Consider the following 26,043-nt stretch of genomic DNA (forward strand, 5'->3'; position numbering starts at 1 on the left):
TCGCGTCATGCCATAGTTAGGTAAGTTCTCCTGCTCTTGCATGACGATTTTTCCTGATGATGCTCCTCAAAATCCTGTTTTCTCTTTGGCAGTTATTCTTCGACGGCCAGATTTATTTAAACAGGAGACGGTTCCGTATTTTAGTTGATGCTGGATGATTGTATGCGCCGTAGATCTTGGCAAAAAAAGGTCTTTGGATATTTTGGAACGTAGATTTGCCGCTATTGTTACTGGAAATTATAATTTTCCTCACTGATTCAGGCACCGACTTACCTCTTGCTATTTTGGTATAAAAATGTTGTAGAATAATTATATTTTTTACAGAATTTACCTTTTTATGTAGCCGTATATCATATCAGACGACTTATAATATTATTAATTCAATTTAAAATATTATTGTATAATATTAATCTTACTAAACTATTTTTATTTAAAATAGACGACCTATTATGCCTCAAATATGAACTAGGCGTATTTTTTTGCTTTAGATATGTTATTTTTATGATATGATTATATTAAAACATATAACATTAGGGCATTTTGTACGGCGCAAGATTAAACTAGTTTTAATGGCTTAGTGTGTCGTGTATTCCATTTATCATCAAAGTCAATCTGGGTTTAAATACCAGTTTCGGAAATAAATATCGCACGTTGAAGTGTGACTAGACGATATCATTTGCATTGGGGCTCGTAAATATGGACAATATGCTACAAGACTCATATTTAATTTGGCCCAAGAAATGATTGTCATCTGTAATATTTGACATAGAAACCAATATTTATTGAATCACTGACATAATGACATTTATGCCTCTTACTTAAAGCACACCTCGGACACTGGTGATCAAATACAGTGAAACCTGGATAAGTGAGACTTCAAGAGACGACAAAATTTATCTCACTTAAAGAGGTATTCCACTTATTCAGAGTCTCAGTTAGATAGGTATAATACAATGTTTGTCTCACTTACAGAGGTTATCACTAATAGAAGCCAGAATAGGGGGATGTGTCAGTTATAGAGGTGATAAGTTGTTTTTATATAGTTATTATTAGTTGCATAGTAAAAAAAAGGTAAATAAGCCTTGTCTTTAAATAAAATATAAGACTTTTAATATCATTGTATCATAGAAATTTTATATTATGAAAGTTATATTTTTTATAGTTTTAGTTTGAATTACTTAAAATAACCAAGAAAACCCTTAACTCACCGAAACACAAAGAATCAATTGCGTAATTTACAGATGGGCTAAGAATTATTAAAAATACGGAAATAGATTTTGAAATTGATGAGATGATTAAAGTCCAAGTTACAGAGGTCATAGATTGACTGTATCTCAGATACAGAGTAAATTTCTATAAAATTCTTAACAAACAATTAAGTGAATATACATTTCAAATATAGTCTCAGTAATAGAGGTAAAATACACAATCTGTCTCACTAATAGAGGGAAATGTGACTAAAAAATCGAAAAGGCTAATCTCAGTTATAGAGGTCTGTTTTGTCTCATTAACAGAGGTAAATCGGTGCGAAAGTGTCGGGACCGCACCTTGGGTCCCAGCTAAAGAGGTTTCTCACTTATCCAGGTCCCACTTAACCAGGTTTCACTGTATATGAAAGAGCCGCGTTCCTAGCACACAGTCTAAGCTCGTGTAGGTGAACGCGTACTATGCTTGTATGAGTGAAATATGACAGGTCGACTGGTCGTGTTTTTGACAGACAGTAACTGTGAGGTAACCAAGAGGGGGTGGGCGGCATTTTCAGCGGGGAGCGGGAGTGGCCATACTGTACGATAGTACTCTTTATTATACTGTGCTTAAAGTGTACTTAAATGTTAGAAAGTGTTGTTTTCGTCCTGAATGATGTCATTCACAGATAGGCTAGTAGAATAGGTATAGATTAACATGGCTGATGTTGTTTTTTCCCGATTACGTAAAAGTATACTTTAAAAATATTTTTTGCGGTTTTTAAGTCATAATAAAATATAGTGTTATTTTTTCAGTTAATCATACAGTACCTAGTTAATAATATAAGACAACTTAAAAAAGGGTCTAGTAGCCTATTTAAAGAAAACCGGCACGAATGCTGTGAATGAAATATTTATATTTGCTCCCGTTTCTGTATAGCATGAAGAGCCTCCATTTTATTGGTTAATGTGACATACATACATATAAATATTATCTTCACGCATATCATTAGTTCCCTAAAATGCGTTCAACTTAATAACCTAGGCAAAAAACATTTCAACTATAGGACATGTTTTATCAAAACGTCAAACAATTTATTAAAGTCGATATTTTTATGTGAAATCGGAGCCATCTGAAAGTACAAGAAAAACGTCAAAATAATGTAAAATTGATAGTTTTAGTCGGTGAAATACTACACTTTCCGTTATCTAATAGATATATTTAATTCAAGTTTCAATTAGAGCATCTTATTATCTTGTTTCTTATCAGACTGGATTTTTGAAAACTAACTCACTAAATTAATTATGAATTTTTCTCTGACGCACGTTTAGGAAAACCCGCGTATAACGCTGAATTCGTTGATCTTATTTGTAAAATTTGGACGATTTTGAATACTGAAACAGGTAAATTTATAATACGTAGGTATATCCTGTACTACAATCTTCTCAGATTACATTTTTATTATAAGGTTATGAAAAAGAGTAAACGAGACTAAGACGAATTAATTTTTTTTTCAGAAATTACCTAAAACTGTTTTTATTTTAAATTACCAAAGTGTCAATTTATTTAAAAATCTACATCACTTCGAAGTTATTTTCGTACTAAATTAATCTGCAACGTTTACTAATATTGCTCTTATGCCTTAGTGATTATAAATTTCTATTATATATTTTTGTCAATTTTTTGAAAACGAGCCTTCACCGTCACAATTCCACCACTTACCACTTTTTACCACTTCTGGACATTTTCTCATATTTTGTTAGACCAAGTAGAAAAAGTCCTGTAATATGTTATATATTGTAATATGTAAACTACTCGCAAAGCTCTTTAATTTGATACCACACACGGTATGATTAAGCGCTCGGTTGCGATTTCACTATTTTTCACATTTAAGCCCTCTTAAGGATATGTGTTAAATACTTAGGTCTTAAATACAGTTGTAGTGAGAACAGCTTTTCCTTCGTATTTTTACGGAAACATACGAACGTGTCATGCTATTTCAGTACAAGACTTACTGATGCTGTTTGAACTAGCATGAAAAGCTTTTCGCACTACATCTGTACTAATGTGATGCTATTATGACCACGCTCGTGTCTTAAGGCGTCTCATTTCATTGTATCAGTTCCATAATCTACTATCATTTACTCATTCGTTCTAGCTCTTGTGATTGAAGGTGAACGTATTACAAGTTCCCGGCTCCCGGCCGTAGCTTCTAGCAAAGAGGATCGAGTATTATAGAGAGTTACTGTCGAAGTAAAATGTGTAATCACAGTTCATAGACTGCCATCTCTTGACACAGGCTTGAAACTTTTGAACCTCAGTTTTGACATTTTGGCCCATATTCTTAGCTTGATATGTTTCAAAATGTCAAATATTAATATTAGCGCCATCTAGCTGAGCGTACCCGGAAGGTGTAATGCCATCTAGGCCACTACCTTTTTCTGTATGGTACTGAGGTACGTTTTTTTCTAGAAGAGAAGACTTTATCGGTCTATACGGAGTTATATATGTCTTTGCTTCTAGGTACTAGGGTTTGCTCCCGGGAAATACCGGTACCGAAAGTACCGGGAATTCCCGGGATTTTTGGCCAAGCAAAGAACCGGGAAATCAACTTGAAAAATCCCGGTACTTTCGGTACTTTCGGGAAATATTTTTTAGTCACATTTTGTGCTACAAAATGTATTTATTTCTGTTTATATTATTTAAACAGTCAAAAAATAGGCGTAGATACAGTAACTCACTCTTAATCACTATTTAATAGCGTGTGGCAATGGCAGCCTGGCAGCCGTAGCCATAGCCACCGCGATACCCTAACTAGCCCCACTAGCCAGTTCAGTAGTCGAGTTTTGTATTTTTGGTGAAGGTTTGTTATATTAATATGTGTATTTATTTTTCCTCTCTCAATATCATTTGACTCATTTCTCTGCATGTTATAAAACTGTTCGCGAATTTTGCGATAGACTCAAAAACTACTTAATGGATATTTACCTATGCGTTTTTCACCTATGTATGAATAGAGTGATTCTTGAGGAATCTTTAAGGTTTTCTTATTATAAATTGATTATTAAAACATGACTGTGTGTATATATGTGCTAATAGTCGGTAGAAATCACGCTGCTTAAGAGCTTCAATCGAAACCCTGCCCGTACGTACCGATCGACTTATAACAAAATAATGTATGGTGGAATTGTCGCTCTGACACATAAATGTAGGTCTAGAAAAAAAGTCGGCAATGGCTTATGTCTAACTTTTAATGATAACTGCTATAAACATGCTTAACTTTAAAAAATGTTTACATATATTGTGATATTACGGTATTCCGCAGAAATTTCCAGAAAATGACTTAATTTTCTCGAGAACGATCCCTCTGAGTAGCAAAAAAATAGTGCACCATCTCAAATGTTTTGTTTCCTTTAGTTTACATTCTTAGATTCAAATTACATGTTTGGGGAATTTTGTGAGGTTTTACTGCCGGTCTATAATCAATTATTATATTTCTTTAATAGTATTTGTCTTATTTCTTTTACTAAGCGATTAAACATCTCCCAGTAATGGCAGATCGCTTAATCGGAGCAATGTACTCGTATTGCAACGGTAACCATTGGTGCCTATGGTTGCCAGATAGTCGGGTTTAGGCGGAATTCTTCACGATTTTTTGTTGTTGTTGCACGGTATAATCACACTATGAAAATAACTATGAAATAAAAAAGGCAGATAAAATAATACGCCGAGCGAAGCCGGTGCGGTTCGGTTATGGTAACATATTAATAAAGGATGTAAAATGCCAAAAAATATGTTGTTTTATTTGAAAAATCGAAAAAATTAGACCAGTCCCGAAAGTACCGAAAATCCCGGGAAATCCCGGTTCCATATTACTTCGGTACCGAAAATCCCGGTTCTTTAAAACAGTACCGGTACTGCAATCCCTACTAGGTACAAATCTCTGAGACTATGCAACACGGTCACTTGCACAATATAATGGATCATTAAATTTGCTACAAGTTTAATAGAATAAAGTTTTTCAATACCTTGTTTATTCACGCTTTTGAATGGATTGATTGTGCGTCCATTTCTTTTAACCCATTACCAGACCACGAAGAACTGGGCTTGCAACCGTATTTAACGTGTTCTGATATACACCGTGTTTCACTTAACACTAAAAACCTGAAAACCGTTTGTTCAGAATCGAGAGTAGAATCGATTGAGCTATATCTTGATGGGGGTAATATTTTTATTTAAATTAGTATTATTAGTTATTTTGTATGTGCCTATTCTATTGTATTCGTAATACAACATTGTGTATATCGCATTGCTAGAGGTTGTATACCTTTTTCAGTATTTGGGGGTATTAATACTGGCTGGATACTTGGACGATTTTTTTCCGCTACGAGTTTGACGTGGTTTGTCAGTTTAATCTTAATGTTTATCATAAGTCATAACAAATTGAACTCGTTCCTAATAACCTTGTCATTTTGAATATTGGGTTTACATTTGCTTACTGCGATTACCTGTCCAATTTGAAGTTTACTGTGACAAAGCTTTAAAGTGTTTTACAGTGACATCTTAGCTGTCTATTGGTAAACATTATGTCGTTGCAGTAACGTACACAAATAAATAGTTTTATGGTTTATAATGGTAGTTAGCAATTATTTTATTCAGTATAGAGCTAAAAGTCAAGTAGAGCTGTACAGAAAATTACAAATTCAATTTAAAAAAAAGTAACCACCAGATTAAAAGATGAATACTCTAGATGAGTTTAAAAAAATAAAAATCAGTTGGGGTGTCTGAGGTTTTGAGTAATACCGGAAACACGTTGTAGTTATTTGTGCAACAAGTGAGCGAGTTGATATTTTAGCATCGAGTGACAAATTTCACTCAAAAGTCACGAAATGTAAATAACTTTGGTCTCCTGTCGCATATACAACTTTTCACCTCAGAAGAAGAAAAACACGTAATGCATAGAAAGTAAAGCCATTTATTACAAATACATTGTAACAAGCTGCTAAAATTAAACCGGGTTCCAGGGATTGACTATGTGTCTCTGTATAGTTATTTGCAGTGAGCCAATAGCTATTTTGCTCACTGGTTTCACGGAGCAAAGTATGCTCTTTCCAGCTGCCGAGGTGAAAAATGCATGTGTCTTATCAGCCTTAATATCTCTAAAAAGGGCGGGTACTCATATGAATGGATTATGAGGAAAACTATGAACCCTTACATAAAATACGAGTAAATATTGAAACTTATCAAAAAAATTATTTATCAACTTTCATCGTTGGTTAATCGGTGAACAAAATCGTGAACATAGCTGGGCACCGTTAATCAAATAGTTAACTTCGATAATCGTTAATCCGTTACTTAAAAAGTTAACTTCGTTAATCGTTAAAGCGATACATTTCGGTAGATTTAACGGAAGTTAAAGTTAATCGATAATCCGTTAACACGTCATAAAAATAGGACTTCACTGTAGGTATTATGTATTTGTATTTACTAAGTATCCACCAAAAACCATTAAAACCTGTGACGCCAATCGGTAAAAAACCGAAATGTAATAATTACGGTCTTTTCGGGCTTTTACTGAGATTGAGATTTGAGACGACAACTCGATGCTGTGGGCCACGCCGGACTCTAACTCGATGCATCGGTTGTGCGATTTGTCTGTCATGCCCTCATGCCTGATGATTGCACTCTATTCCCAGGTTAGTGATCGATCTAGCACGCCTAATAAGATTTAGAAGATCTCGAATAAGTGATACAAAGTCGCCAATTGGTCTTTAGACTGTTTATAACCGACGGATCTGCTTTTACCGATCAATCCTAGGTTTTGCCGTACTACGGGCTTTTACAGTAGCAGTCAGGACGTGGTTTTCGCGTCGCAGCGAGCCGCTTGGGGTTCTGGATTAACGATTAACGGACTCGATGAAATTTAACGGAAGTTAACGAATCCGTTAACATTTTTTAAAGTTAACTTAAAAGTTAATCCGTTAACCGAAATGTTAACTTCGTTAATTAACGATTAACGGATTAACGAGTTAATGCCCAGCTATGATCGTGAATACATAAATAATGTATTGTCTGTTGTTGTCGGTAGTATGTAATAGTTATTTGTTTTACAAGGGGGCAAAGTTATTGTTTAAAAGGGCTTTCATGTAAAAAATAGTGAAATCGCAAGCGAGCGCTTAATTATACCGTGTGTGATATTGATATCAAATGAAAGGTATCTGCGAGAAGTTTACAAATATATAACATACTAGCTTTTACCCGCGGCTTCGCTCGCGTTAAAAAGAGACAAAAAGTAGCCTACGTCACTCTGCATCCCTTCAACTATCTCCTCTTAAAAAATCACATCAACTCGACGCTCCGTTTTGCAGTGAAAGACGGACAAACAAACAGACACACATACTTTCCCATTTATAATATTAGTATGGATTAGTATGGATTGTAGCACTTTTACTACTTGGTCTAACACATTTTGAGAAAATGTCCCGAAGTGGTAATAATTGTGTTCGACGACTTTACCGTTATGTAGATCCACTTCGACGTTATGTAGATTTTCGAAGAAATGTTCACTTAAATTTAGGTAAATTCTGAAAATAAATGAATTCTTCTGACCCTCATTTACCTACTTTATTAAAATTAAAACCTTATAACAAAAAATTCATGTAGACTGAGAAGATTTTAGTACAGGATATACGTAATATAAATTTACCAGTTTCAGTGTTCAAAATCAAAACTGTCCAAATTTTACAAATAAGATCGACTAATCCAGCGCTATATGCGGGTTTTCCTTGTGATAGTTACTATACAGCACGACCACGGATAATTTTATTATATTATTTCTGTTACGGTACAAATTCACGAAAAAAATGTACTTTTTTGTACTTATTTTTTTCCAAAAAGTCTTTGCATAGCTTGGGAGTTTCGACATGGGTCTAGCGCGACCATAGTCCATACTATATTTATGTTTAGTTTGTAGATAGTACAATTTCAAAATATTTGTTTAGCATTCATTTCACCATCAAATTAAACATAAATATAGTGTGGTCGTGCCTAGATATCTCGCACGACCACGACCGATGTCGAAACCCCGAAACCATGCGAGTACTTTTAAAAAAAAGGTAAGTACAAAGAAGTATTTTTTTTTCGAGAATTTGTACCGCAACAGAAATTAAAAAAAATCATTAAATATAGTGTGGTCGTACCTAGCACGACCACGACCCCTATGTCGAAACTCTAAACCATAAGGGAACATTTTTTTAAACGTAAGTACAAAAATAGTTATTTGTTTGTTAAAATAGTCGTTGTTTAACCGCACGTGCCAATATTGATAAATAGTTTCAAGGCACGAAGGTTAAACAAACTTCGTTACCGAGTGAAACACAAATTTTTTCACCACAACTACACTAAGAAAATACTGACTATAAAACATCAAACTAAATCAAATCCATCGATTTATTCAATATTTATGATTCAAAATCATCATTTATAGGCAAATTCTACCAGCCAGCTTAAGATCAATCATCAAATTAAAATTAGTATGGAATTACTTTGCACTCTTGTGGATAAAATGCAATTTTGCTATCCGTTTTCGAATAGCAAAGTAAGTCATTACCAGTTGGTGTGGAGAAAATATAATCATTGTGTTTAGTGCGTGCGGGCAGATGTGAGATGTGGTCGGTGTCGACAGGGTCGGCGGCGTGCGGCGGCGAGCAGGCGCGCGCGCGGCGGCTGCGGCGCGAGGTGCGCGCACTGGCCACGCACGAGGCGCGGGTGTCGCGCGCCGTCGCCAGCGCCGAGCTCGCTCTCGGCCGGCTCTCCGCGGACCACGGCGCCCTCGCCTACATCACCTATGCCGACTTACGCTCTATTAAGGATTTCCGCAACCAAACGGTCATTCCTATTAAGGCGCCGCCAGACACGAGATTAAGCGTAAGCATACTATATTTTTCATTCAATATTACCATATATTATGTATTTACAGCTCCCTAATGAATTGCTTTGTTATAGGTTCCACATCCTGATGAAAAGGGATATATGATACATTTGAAGTCTTTATCGGGTGAAATCGAAGTGTACCTATGTCCAAAGGAACGTCCTTTGTCTCCACCTCCACGTAAGTATTCGTTCGTAAGTGGTATGTGTGCAGTGGTACGTATGGGCGCAGGGGAGTGAATGTATGGTTTCGGTTTCAGCGCTGGGGCTGCTGCCGGCGGACCCGCTGCTGGAGGACAACAAGGCGCTGCTGGCGCCCCTCGTGGCGCAGATGCAGCCCGTGCCGCCCGCCTCCTTCGCCGCCAATTTCACGTAATTTACATTTTACACCATTTTACTTAAATTTGCCGTTTTGTAAATTATTTTTGGAACTAAAATCAGCACTGGTGAATCGGTCCGCCGCGTCGGCCGCCTCGTGTATTCAATACCCGAACGGAGCCGAAAACCGTGCCTCCGGCCCCGAACGCAGATTCGGCACTACACGCGCGAACGGCAGTACACGGGAACGGACTTCGGCGGGTTCGGGTAGTTCGGACGCTTAGCACCGCCGGGGCTAGGGGCCGGGCGCACGGATCGGCGGGTAGAACTGATATCCAGAGCCCTAGTATGAAGTGAGGAGCAAGATTGAGCGCGCGTTTGATGAACAACTTCAAGTGTATTATTTAGTTGAAAGTTTTATTTGCGTTAAGTGAATGTGCTCTTCTTCGTTTTCTTGTTACTAAGTGCTTAATTTGTTTAAAAAACTAATTGAAAATGCATGAAGTTGTTCCTTGTGTTGTGACAAATGTTTACACATTAACTCGACGAAGGCAAGTCATTAAAGTTTGCCCAAAAACGAGACATTATTTCCGCGTGAAAACCAACGCCCGACTTGTGTATTTCTCAGAAAAGTGCGGCGCATTTTGTAAGGCTGTGAGTCCGAAAACTGAAGATTAGTTAGATATTGCCAAAACGTACCTTTCGGCTTGCCTTACTTCAAAACCCTAGGCACGCCACTGATTCGACATGGTGTATTTAGGGCATGCAGAACCGGACCGATTCCGAGAATTTCATTTTCCGGTTCTAAGTGGGACTGGAACCGGGAGTCCCGGTTCTTTCCCGGTTCTTAGTATTTTTAGGGTTCCATACCAAAAATATTCAAAAACAACCCTTATGGCGCGATTCTCTCCGTCTGTCTGTGTTCTTTGAGAGAATTAGCACATTAGATTGGAAACAATTAACAAATTTTTGGTCTATACCTTACTGTGGTTTGTTTACATTATACATATAAGCAAGTACAATAACGTATGCGGAATGAAATCTGGACAAAGTTTTGATACCGTACAGAGTAAGTAAATAAAGAAACTAAAATAATGTATAAATGCCAGATTAAAGTTTACATATCTGTCATTTACGGCTCAGCCACGACATTGGTCTAAGCGCGGCAGCGGTGAGCGGCGGCCATACATTGGAGCGAGACACAGCGATGGGACTTTTCATTCGCACGTATGGCACCCGCTCACCGCTGTCGCGCTTAGACCAATGTCGTGGCTGGGCCGTTAAAGTGGTAAGTTTGATGAGTATTGGATTCCTTTTCTTGAAATTATGGTCAATCGAGAAGAACGACCTCGCTAAACTGTTTGTAATTTCTACATACCAATTTCCTATGGCCGAATGCGAAGCCCGTGGAAAGTTTTGTAGGAAGGGTTAGAAGCTAACAGTCAATTTATAATATTTTTTCGTCCTTCTTCTTTACAAAAACTACCGCAACAAAGCGTGGTTCAAGGAAACATTACGGCATTGGCAAATGGGCATCGGCTGGGACAGATTGGATTAAAAGAAATGTCGGCCCCCTGAGGCACAAAATCTTACAGAGAGCTCGAGAAAGCATTCGAATGAGGCAAAAGTGATTAAAAATATCTAGAAGACGTGGGTATCGATACACATTAAAAAGTGAGTTAATTTTGTTAACGATTGGGGGGGGGGGGGGGGGGGGGGGGGGGGGGGGCAAATTCTGAAAATGCTCTTACATACAATTTTGCAAAGCCATCAAATACCGCAATGTAATAAAACTCGTATGCGAGTTCTCGTACCGTCTAAAGGCCCATTTAGACGGTACGAGAACTCGCATACGAGTTTTATTACATTGCGGTATTTGAAGGCTGTGCAAAATTATATGTACCCTCAACAGCCCGTAATGTATCTAAAATCGCATGCGAGTTCGCACGCCGTCTAAATCAGGCCTTAGGCTGGTTATAGTGTCACGCGGAGCGATCCGCACTAGACTAATATGTGTTATGTTTTAGAGTAGTGCGGACGGGTCCGCGCGGACTATCGGACGACATCAACTTCCGCCCGCGTGACACTAAAACCAGCCTAAATGGACCCTTATGATATATTATGTAGTAAAGCATGTTTGTTTATTGTCCGCAGGACGCCTATTAAGCGGGAGCCGGGCGTGGAGAGCGCAGGCGGGTCGCGCAGCCTGGTGGTGTGCTCGCCGTGCGTGACGGACCCCACGCTGCCACTGGCTGCCGCCGGCCGCGCGCGCGCGCCGCAAGCCGCCACGCCCGACGCTCCGCACACCCCTCACACCCCTCAAACCACGCCTGACAGTGAGTACACATTGGCAGATTGTATAATCCGCCGTATTGCATTACGCCTAGCCGTATTACTATCGAACCAAGTGATTCATGACCCATTTTGCAGATAATTCGTTAGAATCTTTCAAACCTGTAAGGTCTATCGCTTATAAGTAATGCACTTGGGTCGTTTTAAATACTAACTAAATTATGTCACTCACTACACATGTCAGTGTCTAATAAAATGATAACAAGTCCGTCACCAAGGAAACCCTATCCCTAGCAAGGGAATTTCGATCTACTTACATTAAAACAGTTTGGCAAAATTAGCTTGTGGTGGGTCATGAGTCATGATTCAGTTGGTTCGATAGTACGAAACAAAGTACAACCAGGGGCGGCTCACTCCGCGATTCTTTCGCCGAGCTACAAGTACATGCTGGCGGCCGCCAGTGCAAGGTCTATTCAGTAGTGACGACCTTTGTGCACCGCATTAGAACTCAATGTCGGCTGCTCAAGTGCGGTCCTTTTGTAAGTAGGTAAGAATTTAGAATGGCAACATTTTGTGAACATTAAAGGATATAAGATGGACTTTCAAAAAAGGTCAAGTAGCCTATTAGTAACATACACGATCGGTGTGTGTTAAGTCTCTAATCCGCATCAGGCTCTCGTGACTGCCCACGGGCCACTTGCAGTGGGTCGTAAGACTCGTAAGTGTTCAAATATAGTACATAATTTGTAATGATGATCCTATCCTCGTGGCGCCCAATGTACTTTCTAAAGTACATAATGGTTTCAATGGAATTTTAACTTTCATGTAAACTAATAAAATATAATTTATTTTGTTTCTAAAATTTTTCGAACAAATGAAATTGAATTTAATCTTAAGTACAATAAGAATCAAAATTCCCTAGCAAAAATTTTGTATGGTGGGCGCTACGAGCTATAGTTGTTATTTATTTTAAGAATTTTCGACTTATTGTTTTCGATTTATAGCTAATATGATAGATTTTTTCCGCTACTGTATATTGTGTTACATATGAAACGAAATAGCTTATTTAGGTGTCCGTGCCTTCGCTTGAACCACTAATGAGATTAACACCTTCATAACTCGGCCCTAATCGAGTGAATTCCTCGACTAGTAGCGCCATCTGGCGCGCCAATCAAGTACTAGTGTCGCCCGGTTACCAGCGCTCGGCTGCTTTTTCCTCAGTACGCTTTTGTAACTCGGCCGAGCAACACGTTTACAAAAGCAAGTCTTAAAAAGTTCGAGAAATTTAAAACATCGAGAAGATTATGATTACTTCTAACTTCGTGATATTCCGCTCGGTGCCTTTGGCCCAGCGACGAGACGCAGTGACCTCCTGTAGGCTCCGTCATAAGTACGCGGATAGACATGCCTCACTCACGTGAGACTGACATGGCGTCGTCCCGTGAGACGACAGACATCGTCCCGTGAGACGACAGACGTCGTCCTGTGAGACGACAGACGTCGTCCTGTGAGACGACAGACGTCGTCCCGTGAGACGAAAGATATCGTCCCGTTAGACGATAGAGGTTGTCCTGTGAGACGACAGACGTCGTCCTGTGAAACGACAGATGTCGTCCCGTGAGACAACAGACGTCGTCCCGTGAGACGAAAGACGTCGTCCCGTGAGACGACAGGCGTCGTCCCGTGAGACGACATGACGTCGTCCAGTGAGATGACATGGCGTAGTCCCGTGAGACGACAAGCGTCGTCCCGTTAGACGGCATGGCGTCGTGCCGTGACACGACAGGCGTCGTCCAATGAGACGACATTGCATTGTCCCGCGAGACAACAGGGTTGTTCCTGTGTGGTGGCATGGAGACGATGAAGAAAATTGACAGCGATGGGACGCAGTGTAATCCTATGCACCGTCATAAAGAATATAAAGGACAAATGCTACGCTCACGTAAGACGAGACAGAGCGACGTCCCGTGAGACGACATAGGTTCGTCCCTTGAAAAGTCATAGCTTCGCCTCGTGAGGTGACAGGACACAAGAGATGTCTTGAAACGACAGATGAGGTCCCTTTAGATAACCTGGCCTATGAAAAGATAGGGCCCACGATCCAATAGGGCATCGCCTCGTGATATGACGAAGGAAATCATTCATTGTGCAGACATGATTCGTCATTAGAGATAACATGAATAAAGTTGTGCTGTGCGAAAAAGTACACTGTCATATAAATTGACAAGCGTCGCCCCGTAAAAGATTGAACTTTGCAGCGACTTGGAATTTGGATTTCGTTGCCCTATGCGATGATTTACGACATCCTGTGAGAACCCATTGGGTTATTACATGCTATGCACTAATTCACCTTTCGTGTCATGAGACGAGCGTTATGATCACGAGGCAAAATGTTGTATTTGTACTCGAATCTCAATGAGATTATGTCGCTTTAAGATCTACTTTGCGGTAATTAGATAGATAGATAGATAAAAACTTTATTGCATAAAAATATCATGACAAAAAAAAATAATAATAATGAAGAACTATAAGAATTAGCACAACTCTTAACTAAACATACTTTGTATAAGGTATTTCTAAACATATATACTTCGTAGAAGGTCTTTCGAATCAGAACCACAGCGTACGTGTTAACCTGAGACATACACAATTACACAGTTTAGTCATTGTCTTATTAGACAAAAATCATCACGTGATGGGTTCCCATAAGTGGGGTCGTTTTAGACAGGTAAAGTGAACGACATCGGCGTCGTCTCAATTGCCTAATTAGCTAATACATAATCAGCGTGGTCACCTGACCAACAGATGAATGATTGTGAGGAATGTCCAAATTTCTCTCACTCGTGAATAGCTGAACGGCCATAATGATGACGAATGTGTGATCCAATTACTGTAAAGCAACGCCGTTATTGCCAACCTAATTTGTCATGTCAACTTTTATAATGCTCGTCATGATAGAGGTTTATTACAATATAGCAGGTTTGACGTTGTGAAAATCCACTTCCACATCTAAAAACGTGTGGGTGGAGCTTCGGTAGCAATTAACTAGCACTTTGTTGCCAGATACTAAGCGAATTAAGAAATATACATAATAGTGATGCTAAACAGAATGAAAAACCACTTTATATTACAAAGCCCTTCTTGCCCAATCAGAAAGGGAGAGGGGGCGGTGAAAATACCAATGGGAAAAAGAAAATCCATTAATTTATGCTACTGTTTTACGCTATTCATAGAGTGCAGATTCTTCTAAATGAATGATTAGAGCTCTAGTCTCATCAACTCACGGGCGTCAATAATTGACGCATGGTCTTGGGTCTTGATACGGACTTTAGAAATGCAGAAGAACCACTCAGGTACTTAGCAAATGTTGACTATTAGCTACAAAATAACTTACCGCAAAGGAAAATTCTTGTACTAGGCTCATTACTCTGTGAAACCTGGATATTAGTCTGTATTTCAGCAAACTTATAGCTGTCCGGCTGAAACGTCTAGTCGGACTAATGGCGGATAATGTTCCAGTATATGTTGTTCAGTATACCGAACTGACAAAAGTATCACTTCTGTAGCAATCGACCCAGTAGAGACTTCTGAACCAATTCATTTAGAAATAAAAAGCTACAGCTCGGAAAGTTTTCTAAGTACGATATATACATATATGTACTACAAATTGACCTCAAACTGCCGTTAATCGACCAACTAGACCAAGACTAACGTTAGCTAGACCAAGGTTACAGACAATCCTTGAAGAGGTTAATTACAAAGACAACAAACTCGTACCGGAAATCTGACTCCCAAATATATACGATATTTTGTGGATAGTTTGGCAGAATAACTTAAAGGATATGTTATTTAGCACAATAGAATTTTAGTATGCCTTGTTGCATTGTTACTCAGGACGGACTCTCGTCGTAAAAGGATTTGTCGGTTGTCCAGTTCGATGGCGTAATGTTACGAATCCTATGTTTCTATAAATAACTAACGAATTAGATTAAAGAGACGACCGAACAATATTCTCAAACTATTTACAGCGAAGAACTATGGCTTACATCTCTTGACCGAAGTAAATGAAGTTGGTCCTAAACTTAAACAACTACACAAAACAAAGCAAGAAACCGTGTTGGTAAATTGTATTCAAAGTGCTTATTTGTTGTTCATACTCATGTATGATATATCGAAAACACTTTAATCTTATTAAAACCAATAGGGCAATACATTTTCCGACGGAAGCCGATTTTCACAATTTGCTAAGGCACTCTTATGGATAAAATGTTGAAAGGTAGTCACTGAATGTGGAGGCCTGTTTCTGAAATGATAAATTAAACGGAAATTGAAGGATGAATCTCTTTCGATTTTAGACCACAGTTTCCTCTTACAAATAAAGAGGCGCTCGCATCCTAAAATTATCGCCCGCTACTGCGGTATTACTAACAGAAAGTTCCCGTTTATTTCATTTGACAAATGTTTTCTGGGGCCTAGAGAGATTAACAGAAGTTGCATATTTACAATTAACTTTTGGAACTCCATTAGCGCGTTGTAGGATCGGTACACATTTCCGCAGTTGCTTACTAAGCGCCATTTATTAGAATTTTGCGGCGCGACTATTTGTCAGTAACAGAGGAGACGCCACAACTTATTCAAAAAACGGTCCGTAAGGCCAGAGGACGAGTCCCAGTCCCAATTGAATTTAGTGTAAGGAACTAGAAATATGATGTTTATAACATTACTGTGCATAAGACTTAATTTAGAAGACTTCGGACTCCTAATATACCTGACATACAAGAATTTGTTAGGACACTCATAAAAGGGAGCGCAGATTCTAGGCAAAATGGGTTTCTAGTGGTAACAGAAAACTTAAAATTATTGCCGTTTAAATAGATATTGATGAACTATATTTATCAGAAGTAAGGTCTTGAGACCTAAATAAAAAATAAAAGCTCAGCGCTTAAGGTACGCAGTAGGTACTTATAGCTACGATATTTTGACCTATTGGTCTCGAATGACAGGCAAGTGTAAATACCATTGTCATCGTCCGTGGCGCTACATGCTACAGCCGTGCGTACGTACGACTTTTAAGAAAATCCTAATTATATGCCATACGATAAATAAATAATTTTCATCTCGATATAATTGTAGAATCAGGTATTACCTTACATAACAGTTGCATCTTGTTTATGGGAAGTCCCGCTGCATATGGATTTTGGGAAATAAGCAAGAATACAGTAAATATTAACCCGTATGTTTATGTGTATACATCAGTTTATAAAGAACGTGAGACATTTATATTATTCGCACAAAAGAGCACTATAGAATATATTGCTTTGCAATTTGGTGATAAATTACGAAAGTGCTGAAAAGAAAACTATTTACTATCTTAAGCTGATGACTGAATTTTAATTATAAATGGGTAATCGTACATCATTAACCCTTATTTGAATAGTTATCTGTCGTCTTACATTCTTATTAGAATATCGAAATGGACTAAAGAGCCATAAGTCGTAATGTTTTAGAATTACTAGCTCACGAATCGTACAATTTTCCCTTTATAAATTCGGCTAGTCAGCACATAAGTCATAAAAATGATAAGCCTAAAAATATATGCATCACATATTCATAATTATTCAAACACAAATTAAATATTTCAAATATCGAAAAAAGCATACTAGCTAGACATAGTAAAAGACTAAATAAAGTTGACTAGTACAGTGTAGAGAGGATTCCCGCATTAACATTCATGTATATTCATGGAAGTATCAAAGTCAATTTAATTAGAAATAATTGCCTTCATTTGATCTTCGCCTAAGTATGTGTGACTCATTAGATCATTGATTCGTTTCAATCGCTTGTATCCCAAAGATTTTTGCTCAGTTGACCCATTTTAATTTAATAGGAAAAATTTACATAGTTTCCGTTCTCGTAAAGACTTTGAGTAGGAGCTTACCTTTTATTATATGGATCCTTAGCTAATCATGGCCATGGTATTATCAATTCAGTCAGAAGCCGAAAATGTATTATCATCTTATTTGCAGTTTTGCTACCAGTCCAGCAGTAACGCATACATTATCGTAATGTGGGTATACATTACAAATTAACATATGATAGCGTGCAATTTCTCCCAACTCAAGCGTCCATTTCAATTGTTTTGGGCAAATGTATATTTCATATACAGAATTCATAACACATTATGCATTGGGAAATGTTGACATTTGGCAGTGGGCTATGTAAGACAATGTTTAAGCTATGTCAATATTGCTTATTACTCAGTATACTAACAATAATATGTGCATATTGAGAGATACATATAGGCGCATTACTTATGGTACAGTAATCAATTTACATGAAAAATAAAAATTTCAACATAATGTCATAATGCTCACGGCAGTGCTATGATATAATTGTGTATTATAGTTACATGATATAATTATAGTTATCTTAAGCAGAAGAAGACTAGTATCTTGGTGAATTTATAAGACAAAAAACATGTATATGATCTTGTTCTGACTAAGGACTGTTGTAAGGGAAACGTGAGACAAATTTTGCCGACGTTGATGTAACACCCATTGATGAAGGGAAGCTCTTCAGAGTTTGGGTTGCTACAGATATTTTCTCACAAAAATGTTAATGAAATAACAGGTTTTATTTCCGTAAATATTGTAATACCGATCTATTAACTACTGGCTTCCTGTCGGTTTTATGTTATATATAAATTAAGTGTTTCACCACCATCATAGAGTCATAATGGATAACTGTGCTGTGCTGTGAGTTTCAACTCATGAAATCTTAGTAGCTAAATTTTGAAACATCCCATTGTATACCTTCTTATTTCTTATTATGACATTTCTATTATAACATCTTAGCAGTTATATAGTTTAGTCTGTGGTTTCCTAATTGACAGATTAAAGTCGCAACGTTGATCGAGGAATTCTGAACTTATTAGCTAGTTCGTTTATGCGTATTATTTTTGTGTTTGTAGATGGCACAGCACGGGGTCGGCTACGAAATGCGTTAATTGCCGACAGCGATGACTTCGCGCCGATAATGGGCGGTGGCCGTTTTCAAATGCAAACGGAAGATCAGGACACGGAGTCAGGTAAACATGTGCTTAAACACAAAACATCACTTGCGAATTCACATGTTTGAATTCACTTTATTTTATAAAGATCTGTCCAAGGTCATGTTGCAGACATATTGGTAATACCGTTTCTTTTCTGGTAATACCTACTAATGAAATGTACATGGTAAATAAATTAATTTTTAACAAGCAGAATCTGCTAACGAATCTCCACACTACCCCAAAGCGTGTGTACGTAAGGAAAGGCATGGAAGGATTTGCGAGGTCCGGCGCGGCTTCCGTAGCTTAATTGGTTAAGACTTAAGAGCAATGCACGGATTGCAGAAGATGCGGGTTCAAGTCCCGCCGGAAGCGTAAATTATTCCATTTTTTCCTTTAATATAAAAGTGTCATGATAGATATAACAAAACTGAGCATTATTATTATGTAGTATAGGTACTATTTGTAACATAAATAGATTTGGTGGATCGAATGGGTAAGTATCAGGAATGAAGTGGTTCAAGTAGGAAGGTTTGAGTATCTGCGTCGGATAGCACCGTGGAAGAGACCTCCAGGGATCACGTCTTGTGGCTAGCCCTCAGACTGTGATTTGTGTGTTGATTCACATCACAGTCGGAGTTCTAGCTACACGACGCAGTCGGCCGCCGCTGCCGCCGCCGCCTCCGCCGCCCCGACCTTACCTGGACGATAGACGCCGCAACTAACCAGGCATGCTATCGGCTCATTTATTTTCCTCACCTAGCTTCCATACTTACTAACACACCATAACATCTTCGTGTCAACAAAAACATATGTAACTCCGTATAGACGGATAAAGTCTAAGAAAAAAACGTACCTCAAAGCCCTAGAGAAAAAGGTATGGTGGCCTAGATGGCGTTACATCTTTGGGGAACGCTCGGCTAGATGGCGCTAATATTAATATTTGACATTTCACATATCAAGCTAACAATATGGGCCAAATTGTCAAAACTGAGGTTCAAAAGTTTTAAGCTTGTGTCGAGAGATGGCAGTCTATGCACTGTGATTACACATTTTACTTTGACAGTAACTCTCTATAATATAATACTCGATCCTCTTTGGTGTCAACAATGGCAAGAAATGTAGAGTATAATCATATAATATTTGCGAAGACGTTACTTTGCGTTTTCGCGGTGGCCCCATAATAAAAGTTGTTCGTCTATTTAATAGAAGTAGAAACACGCCGAGTCTATTTGTATGGCCAACCTAGGCTATGGGGGGCCAACCCCCATTATTATTGAGATATACGATAAGAGCGTGACCAGTGAAAATGACAAAAAATATTAGTGACTGGGTATGTTTTATACTATCAGTACTATCACAGTTGTATTGGAAAACTTTTGGGTAATTTCATGGCGTATAACATACAGACAATAACATATCAATGATTGTACAATTACTTTTTACATGTTTATAAACATAAATATTAGTACTTTTTTCATACAGTAATTAAAATACGAATGAAATGCAATGTAGTAGTGTGTATGGCTTTCATCTGCTTTAGATATTGCTGCTTGTCTCGGAGGAACATTTTCAGTTACAAACTGAAGGTATTTATCTAACCCAAGCTTTTTCCTGTGTGTCTACTAAAGTAGGCAAAGTGGGTATAATTCAGAATGACATTTGACATTTTATTTATTTTTCCAAAAACCTTAAATTTTGGCTTGGATTGATTACATGAGACTATTAATCCTATTAATCACAACAAACGCCAAAAAAATCTGCCATTTAATCATTTGGGCAGCATACAAATAAAATAATATGCCGGCAATAAATAAAAATCGAGCTACAACGTTTCAGCAAATAATTCACAAATGGTTAATGTGAATAATCAATATTGATCTGCATTTCTGCTATGTTATCGGCTTAATAAATAGTTGATCTACAAAATAATAGGCTACTAGACTCATATCGAATTTGGCACAATAAATGATTGTCTTCTGTAGTGTTTGACATAAAAAACAATATTTATAGATTTTGGGTATTAAAAGTGTATAATTTTCGATTCAAAATGTGTGTAATTTTTTATTAATTTTAGCCACCGAAAACGCTGTCTGCGATGTAGTGACGTCATCGAATTCGAACCTTACTGCACGTCAAAACAATCACTGACATATTGAACTTTATGCTTTCATACTTAAGAGGGCTTTCGTGTTAAAAATAGTGAAATCGCAACCGAGCGCTCGATCATACCGTGTGTGGTATCAAATTAAAGGGCTTTGCGAGTAGTTTATAAATATATATGACATTATAGGACTTTTCTACTTGGTCTAACAAAATATGAGAAAATGTCCAAAAGTGGTAATAATTGTACCGGTGAAGGCTCGTTTTCAAAAAATTGGCAAAAATCAATAATAGCAATGTATAATCACTAAGGCATAACAGCAATTTAAGTAAACGTTGCAGATTAATTTAGTACAAAACTTACTTCGATGTGATGTAGATTTTCAAAGAAATTGTCACTTAATTTTAGGTAATTTCTGAAAAAAATTGAATTCGCCTTAGGCTAGTTTACTCTTTTTCAAAAACTTAAAATAAAAATCTAGTCTGAAATGATTGTGGTACAGGATATACGAATTATAAATTTACCCGTTTTAATATTCAAAATTGTCCAAATTTTACAAATAAGATCGACTGATTCAGCTCTATACGTGCGTTTTTCTAAACGTGCATTAGAGAAAAATTCATAATTAATTTAGTGAGTTAGTTTTCAAAAATCCAGTCTTATAAAAATCAAGATAATAAGATGCTCTAACTGGAACTTGAATTAAATAAATCTATTGAATAACGGAAAGTGTAGTATTTCACCGACTAAAACTATCAATTTTACATTATTTTGACGTTTTTTTTTAAAGCAGCCTTAAAAAGTCAGAAAATGTTGTTTTCGAATAGAATGACTTGATGCCTAGATAATCTATAGATTAACATGACTGTGTTGTTTTCGGCTGATTACGTAAAAGTATACTTTAAAAAATGTGTTTGCTGTTTTTAAGTCATAATAAAATACGGTAATATTTTATTTCGGTTGATTGGACAGTACTTAATCATATAAGACAGACTTTAAATAAGTTTTTTTGCAAAAAAATCATTTTTGGCACAAGCTTTTATCGCCGACTGTACCTTTCTTTCAACAGCCATCTACTGCTCTCCGAGACGTTTCTAAAAACCCCTTGCTCGATGGGGATACGACGTTTCATAAAGAGTTCCTATGACCACCTTTCTGCTCCATCATCAGATCAGCTTTATGATACCATAATATTGCATTGTCACGTGATTTACATATGTGTGCAAAATGTCAGCTCAATCGGAAACCGGAAAGTAGGTCAAATTTAGCTTCTACGCACAGTGTGTGAAATTGCCTTAGTTGCGGACATCTCTAGTTTATTTTTTATTATGACGTGTTGTAATAAAGCCTAGTACGAAACTCCCGTTGCAATATTTGACTTAATTTCGTAATTATAATTTTTTTTCTGAAAGGTCAATGACCTTTGTAAAACCTATTTCTATTGAAATCTTCTAAAATATAAAACACTACCGCTTCAAATGAATACATAATGATTGTCAGTTTAAAATAGATACGTTATCAGAGTTTCAGCACTCTGACTGCTTAAAGAAAAAGAATATAAATAAAATTTAAATTTTCAAGAAAGTTGAAATAAATAATAAACTATAAAAGGGTCGCATGTTTTTTTACTCGCAAAATTAACTAAATATATGTACCTAAAAGCTGTGAAAATTCTATTAATATATCTTGCAGGAACTCGGAGAAATCACGTTTCTAAGTTTTTCTCTGATTTCTATGGAAATAGGGTTGTCACAAAAAATTAATTTAACTTGAGTCCATAATTTCTCGATGTACCTATTGAGTATTTAATTCATTGTTTATGAGGATATATGTTATGATTTCGTCTTTTGACTTAATTAAATGTCATCGGTATTAATGTTCGGTGCATTGTACCAAATGAAATGTACTTGTACATTATCTGAAGTTACTTTTAGAATGTGAACTAGTTTGTTAGGTATAGGCAAACGTGTTCTTTATTGTTTCGTGAACTGGTGGAAGACAGGTAAGGGTCAAGCGATTCTAAGGCTCTGTGGAACAAATCTAAAATAACTTGGGTATAGCGTTTAGTACAGTAAGGTTGCACAGAACATAATGTCGTTCGTCACTATCAAGATTCAGCTTTATTTACTAGAACTAAATTTCTAATTTTGTGGGCGATTTCTTTTGATCCATATTATTTGATCGTTTGTTGGAGTTGTCACTCGCTGACTGAGGGTTGGTGCCCCTAGCATTAAGTTCTCTGGTCGGGGCTGAGAAGGACATCCAAAATACAAACGTTTGTTTTGTAAGTTCCCGTAAATGTAAAAGGTTCCAGATATTTGGAGGTGTAAAGCATTTAGAAGCACTTATGTAGATATTGTAGATGTAGGTGTCAAATTCAATCGCATCAAGGCTGTTAGGCTAACTGTTACAGAATACATAACTGTTACAGCAGACGAAGAATCCCTAGCAGGACGAGTGAGTGTCTATCTGCTGAGGAAAAGAAGTGCCATGGACCTTTAACGGCTCCATGATAACCTCCCCGCTTCTCCAGATATTATGTGCGGTCGTCTTCCCAATTTCACACAATAACTATCATCGAAGATTGATTTTATTGAAACTATAGATGATATCTAGAAAGGAGCTCAGTTGCACTCTGGTCCACAGTTCGACGCACTATTTTGACAAATCACTATGCACAAATGTTGTCACACTTTAAGCCAGTGCTGTTTTTATCGATGTTATAATTGTTAACAAATAACGCCCATGTTACACTAAAGCATAGTTAATTTAGAATTGGTACGCGATGGGAGGAATTTAATTTTTAAATGAAAAGAAAAAAGTAAACAATATTTTTTATTGCAGAATATAAAAGATCGTTTATTAATTTATAGCGTGTCACATATATTTCAATCATTCAGTATGTTTGCACAAAATTACGGACTTTTCTGAAAATAGTATTCATCATCCTCTGAACAAGATTTTCATCCATCTTTTTTGTCTGTTGATTCCGTGTGGACCGCAAGGAGTGGATATTTTGAATTATATGCCACTATTATTTAATTGTCCTTTAATGAAATAATGATTTGGGCAATAATTATTGCCTAGTAGTTTTCTGGAAATTCAACAATTTAGCAATCATTGACCCAGACCAAGGGGATTTTTCACTTATTTGTTCACAGTGCATTTTCGCCGGTCAACGTCCATCATCAATAACTTACAAACGCAAAAAGTTAGATCAACCAAATTTCTAATATAGAGTTATCAACAGAGCCCGGAAAATCCATAGCAAAACAAAAGACTGTCGCAATCAAACTAGGGTGAGAAACATTTTTTTATCGATATCGATAGTTCTAAATATGAGAAGAAAATGGCCCACCAAATGAAAATAAATGTATAAATAATTACAGGTACAGATGAAATTTCTTCCTCGAAATCCAAGTCAGTACACACAGCAGCACTTGACATCTTATTGGGTTTGTTATAGTAATAGGAGTATATAATCATTAATTTTTCAACATTCTCTGGGAGAAGACTGTTTCGTTTATCACTGTAAAGCCATTTATGTATACTAAATGAACGTTCGACTTCACTCGACGTCAAGGGAGCAAATTTATAAAACTCATTGTAATTGGTATGATGGTCAGGTCGGGTATGATTTTCGGATATTTCTCGTAAATGGTCATAATCAGGATTTCGGTCCAGTACGGCTTCAAATTTGCGTATCACCGGTAAAAGTTTACTCCAGCTTACGTAACAACGAACAGTATCCAGAATGAGGAATGATTCCGTAATAGACAAAGTTGAACATTGTAACTGTTCTATGGAAGAGGCAATTACTTCGTAATTGTCGCGAATGAAATTCAGGTCTTGTTGTAATTTTCTTTTTCGGAAGATTTTTTTTGCAGTTTTTATAGCTGCCGATTAATTAGCAAGTGTGGAGACGAATATCGTCTTTGCTCGTAGTATTGAGTGTAATATACAGCTGCATTTATCCAAGTGCCCCATCTGGTGATTACAGGCTCGGGAGGTAATGGAATGGACGGATATTTTTCCTTAAAATAGCGTACACGTTCTGGAGATTTTAAGAAAATTTTTTTGACATTAGATATTAGTACGTCCACGTCTTTAAAGTTATCTCGCACCTCTTCAGCAACTCGATGCAGACCATGAGCTAAACACGTAATGTGTTTCATTCGAGGAAATGTTGCTTTTAAAATACGACCAGCTTTAAGCATATATCCGGCGCCATCAGTGCAAAGTAAAAGTACATTATTAACGTTATCGTTAAAAGAATTTTGAAATAAAAAATTTAGTTGGCTCTTAATTAAATTGGCTACCGCTTCTCCATTGACTTTTCCCAAAACCTTCGACCCTAAAAGATAAAATTGCTGAGAATAATTTTTTTGCAACGATCGAATCACCACATTAGTCACGCATTTTCCCATAAAATCTGGTGTTTCGTCCACAGATATCCATAAGTGATTGGTATTATTTGCTTCTCTTACACTCTGAATAGTATTTTTGTATACAACATTTAAATATACTTTGCGTAATAATGATTCGTCCGGTAGCGACTTTTGTGAGCAGTTGCACCACAAATATTTATTAAAAAAATTACGAAAGTTATTGTTGTTGACTGTTGTCCACGGTATATTGCAGTAAATAAGAAATATTATTAAATCGAAATAAAATTGATGTTTTGAATTTGGTTCTTCAGTACGGTTTTTGTGTCCGTCGCTTTTAAGATGAACATCAATGTTATGTTTCTTTAGTTTTAGATGTACATCACACTTGAAGCAGTACACAGTGGAGGTCACTTCGTTGTAGACTAGTTCAGGGTGATTGGTCAGATTGGTTATCCACGTTTTAATACGATCTTGCACATTACTCATTTTAAATAGTTTTATATATCAACCACGTCCGTGTCAAACCATTTAAGGTTTAAATAATAATTATCTACAGAGACACAACTTATATTTTATCACTGTCATACGCAATGAAATGACAATAATGACATTCAATGTCTTATGGAATATTAATTTTCTGCACTGTCTATTATAAATTTACAATGAGGTTGATTACCTCTTTGTCACCCGACTACGGCCAAGCTAAAAAAAAAGGGTTATTACTTACTTAATATGCAGAAATATAAGTAACGTTGATAATACAACGTAACCTTGTATTT

The 26,043-nt window shown here is 37.0% G+C and overlaps 1 protein-coding gene across 2 annotated transcripts in view; it reads left to right on the forward strand.

Annotated features, from left to right (window-relative positions):
- The window catches only part of LOC125240942 (transcription factor E2F2), a 69,121-nt gene that overhangs the window by 23,176 nt on the left and 19,902 nt on the right, over window positions 1-26,043 (forward strand). For both annotated transcript variants that reach the window (XM_048149146.1, XM_048149147.1), the window contains exons 5-9: window positions 8,870-9,111; window positions 9,190-9,295; window positions 9,375-9,486; window positions 11,587-11,768; window positions 18,695-18,811. In XM_048149146.1, the coding sequence (XP_048005103.1) occupies window positions 8,870-9,111; window positions 9,190-9,295; window positions 9,375-9,486; window positions 11,587-11,768; window positions 18,695-18,811 (759 nt within the window). The remainder of the gene's footprint in view (window positions 1-8,869; window positions 9,112-9,189; window positions 9,296-9,374; window positions 9,487-11,586; window positions 11,769-18,694; window positions 18,812-26,043) is intronic.

Source organism: Leguminivora glycinivorella, chromosome Z (assembly GCF_023078275.1).
Source record: "Leguminivora glycinivorella isolate SPB_JAAS2020 chromosome Z, LegGlyc_1.1, whole genome shotgun sequence".
Classification (NCBI taxonomy): domain Eukaryota; kingdom Metazoa; phylum Arthropoda; class Insecta; order Lepidoptera; family Tortricidae; genus Leguminivora; species Leguminivora glycinivorella.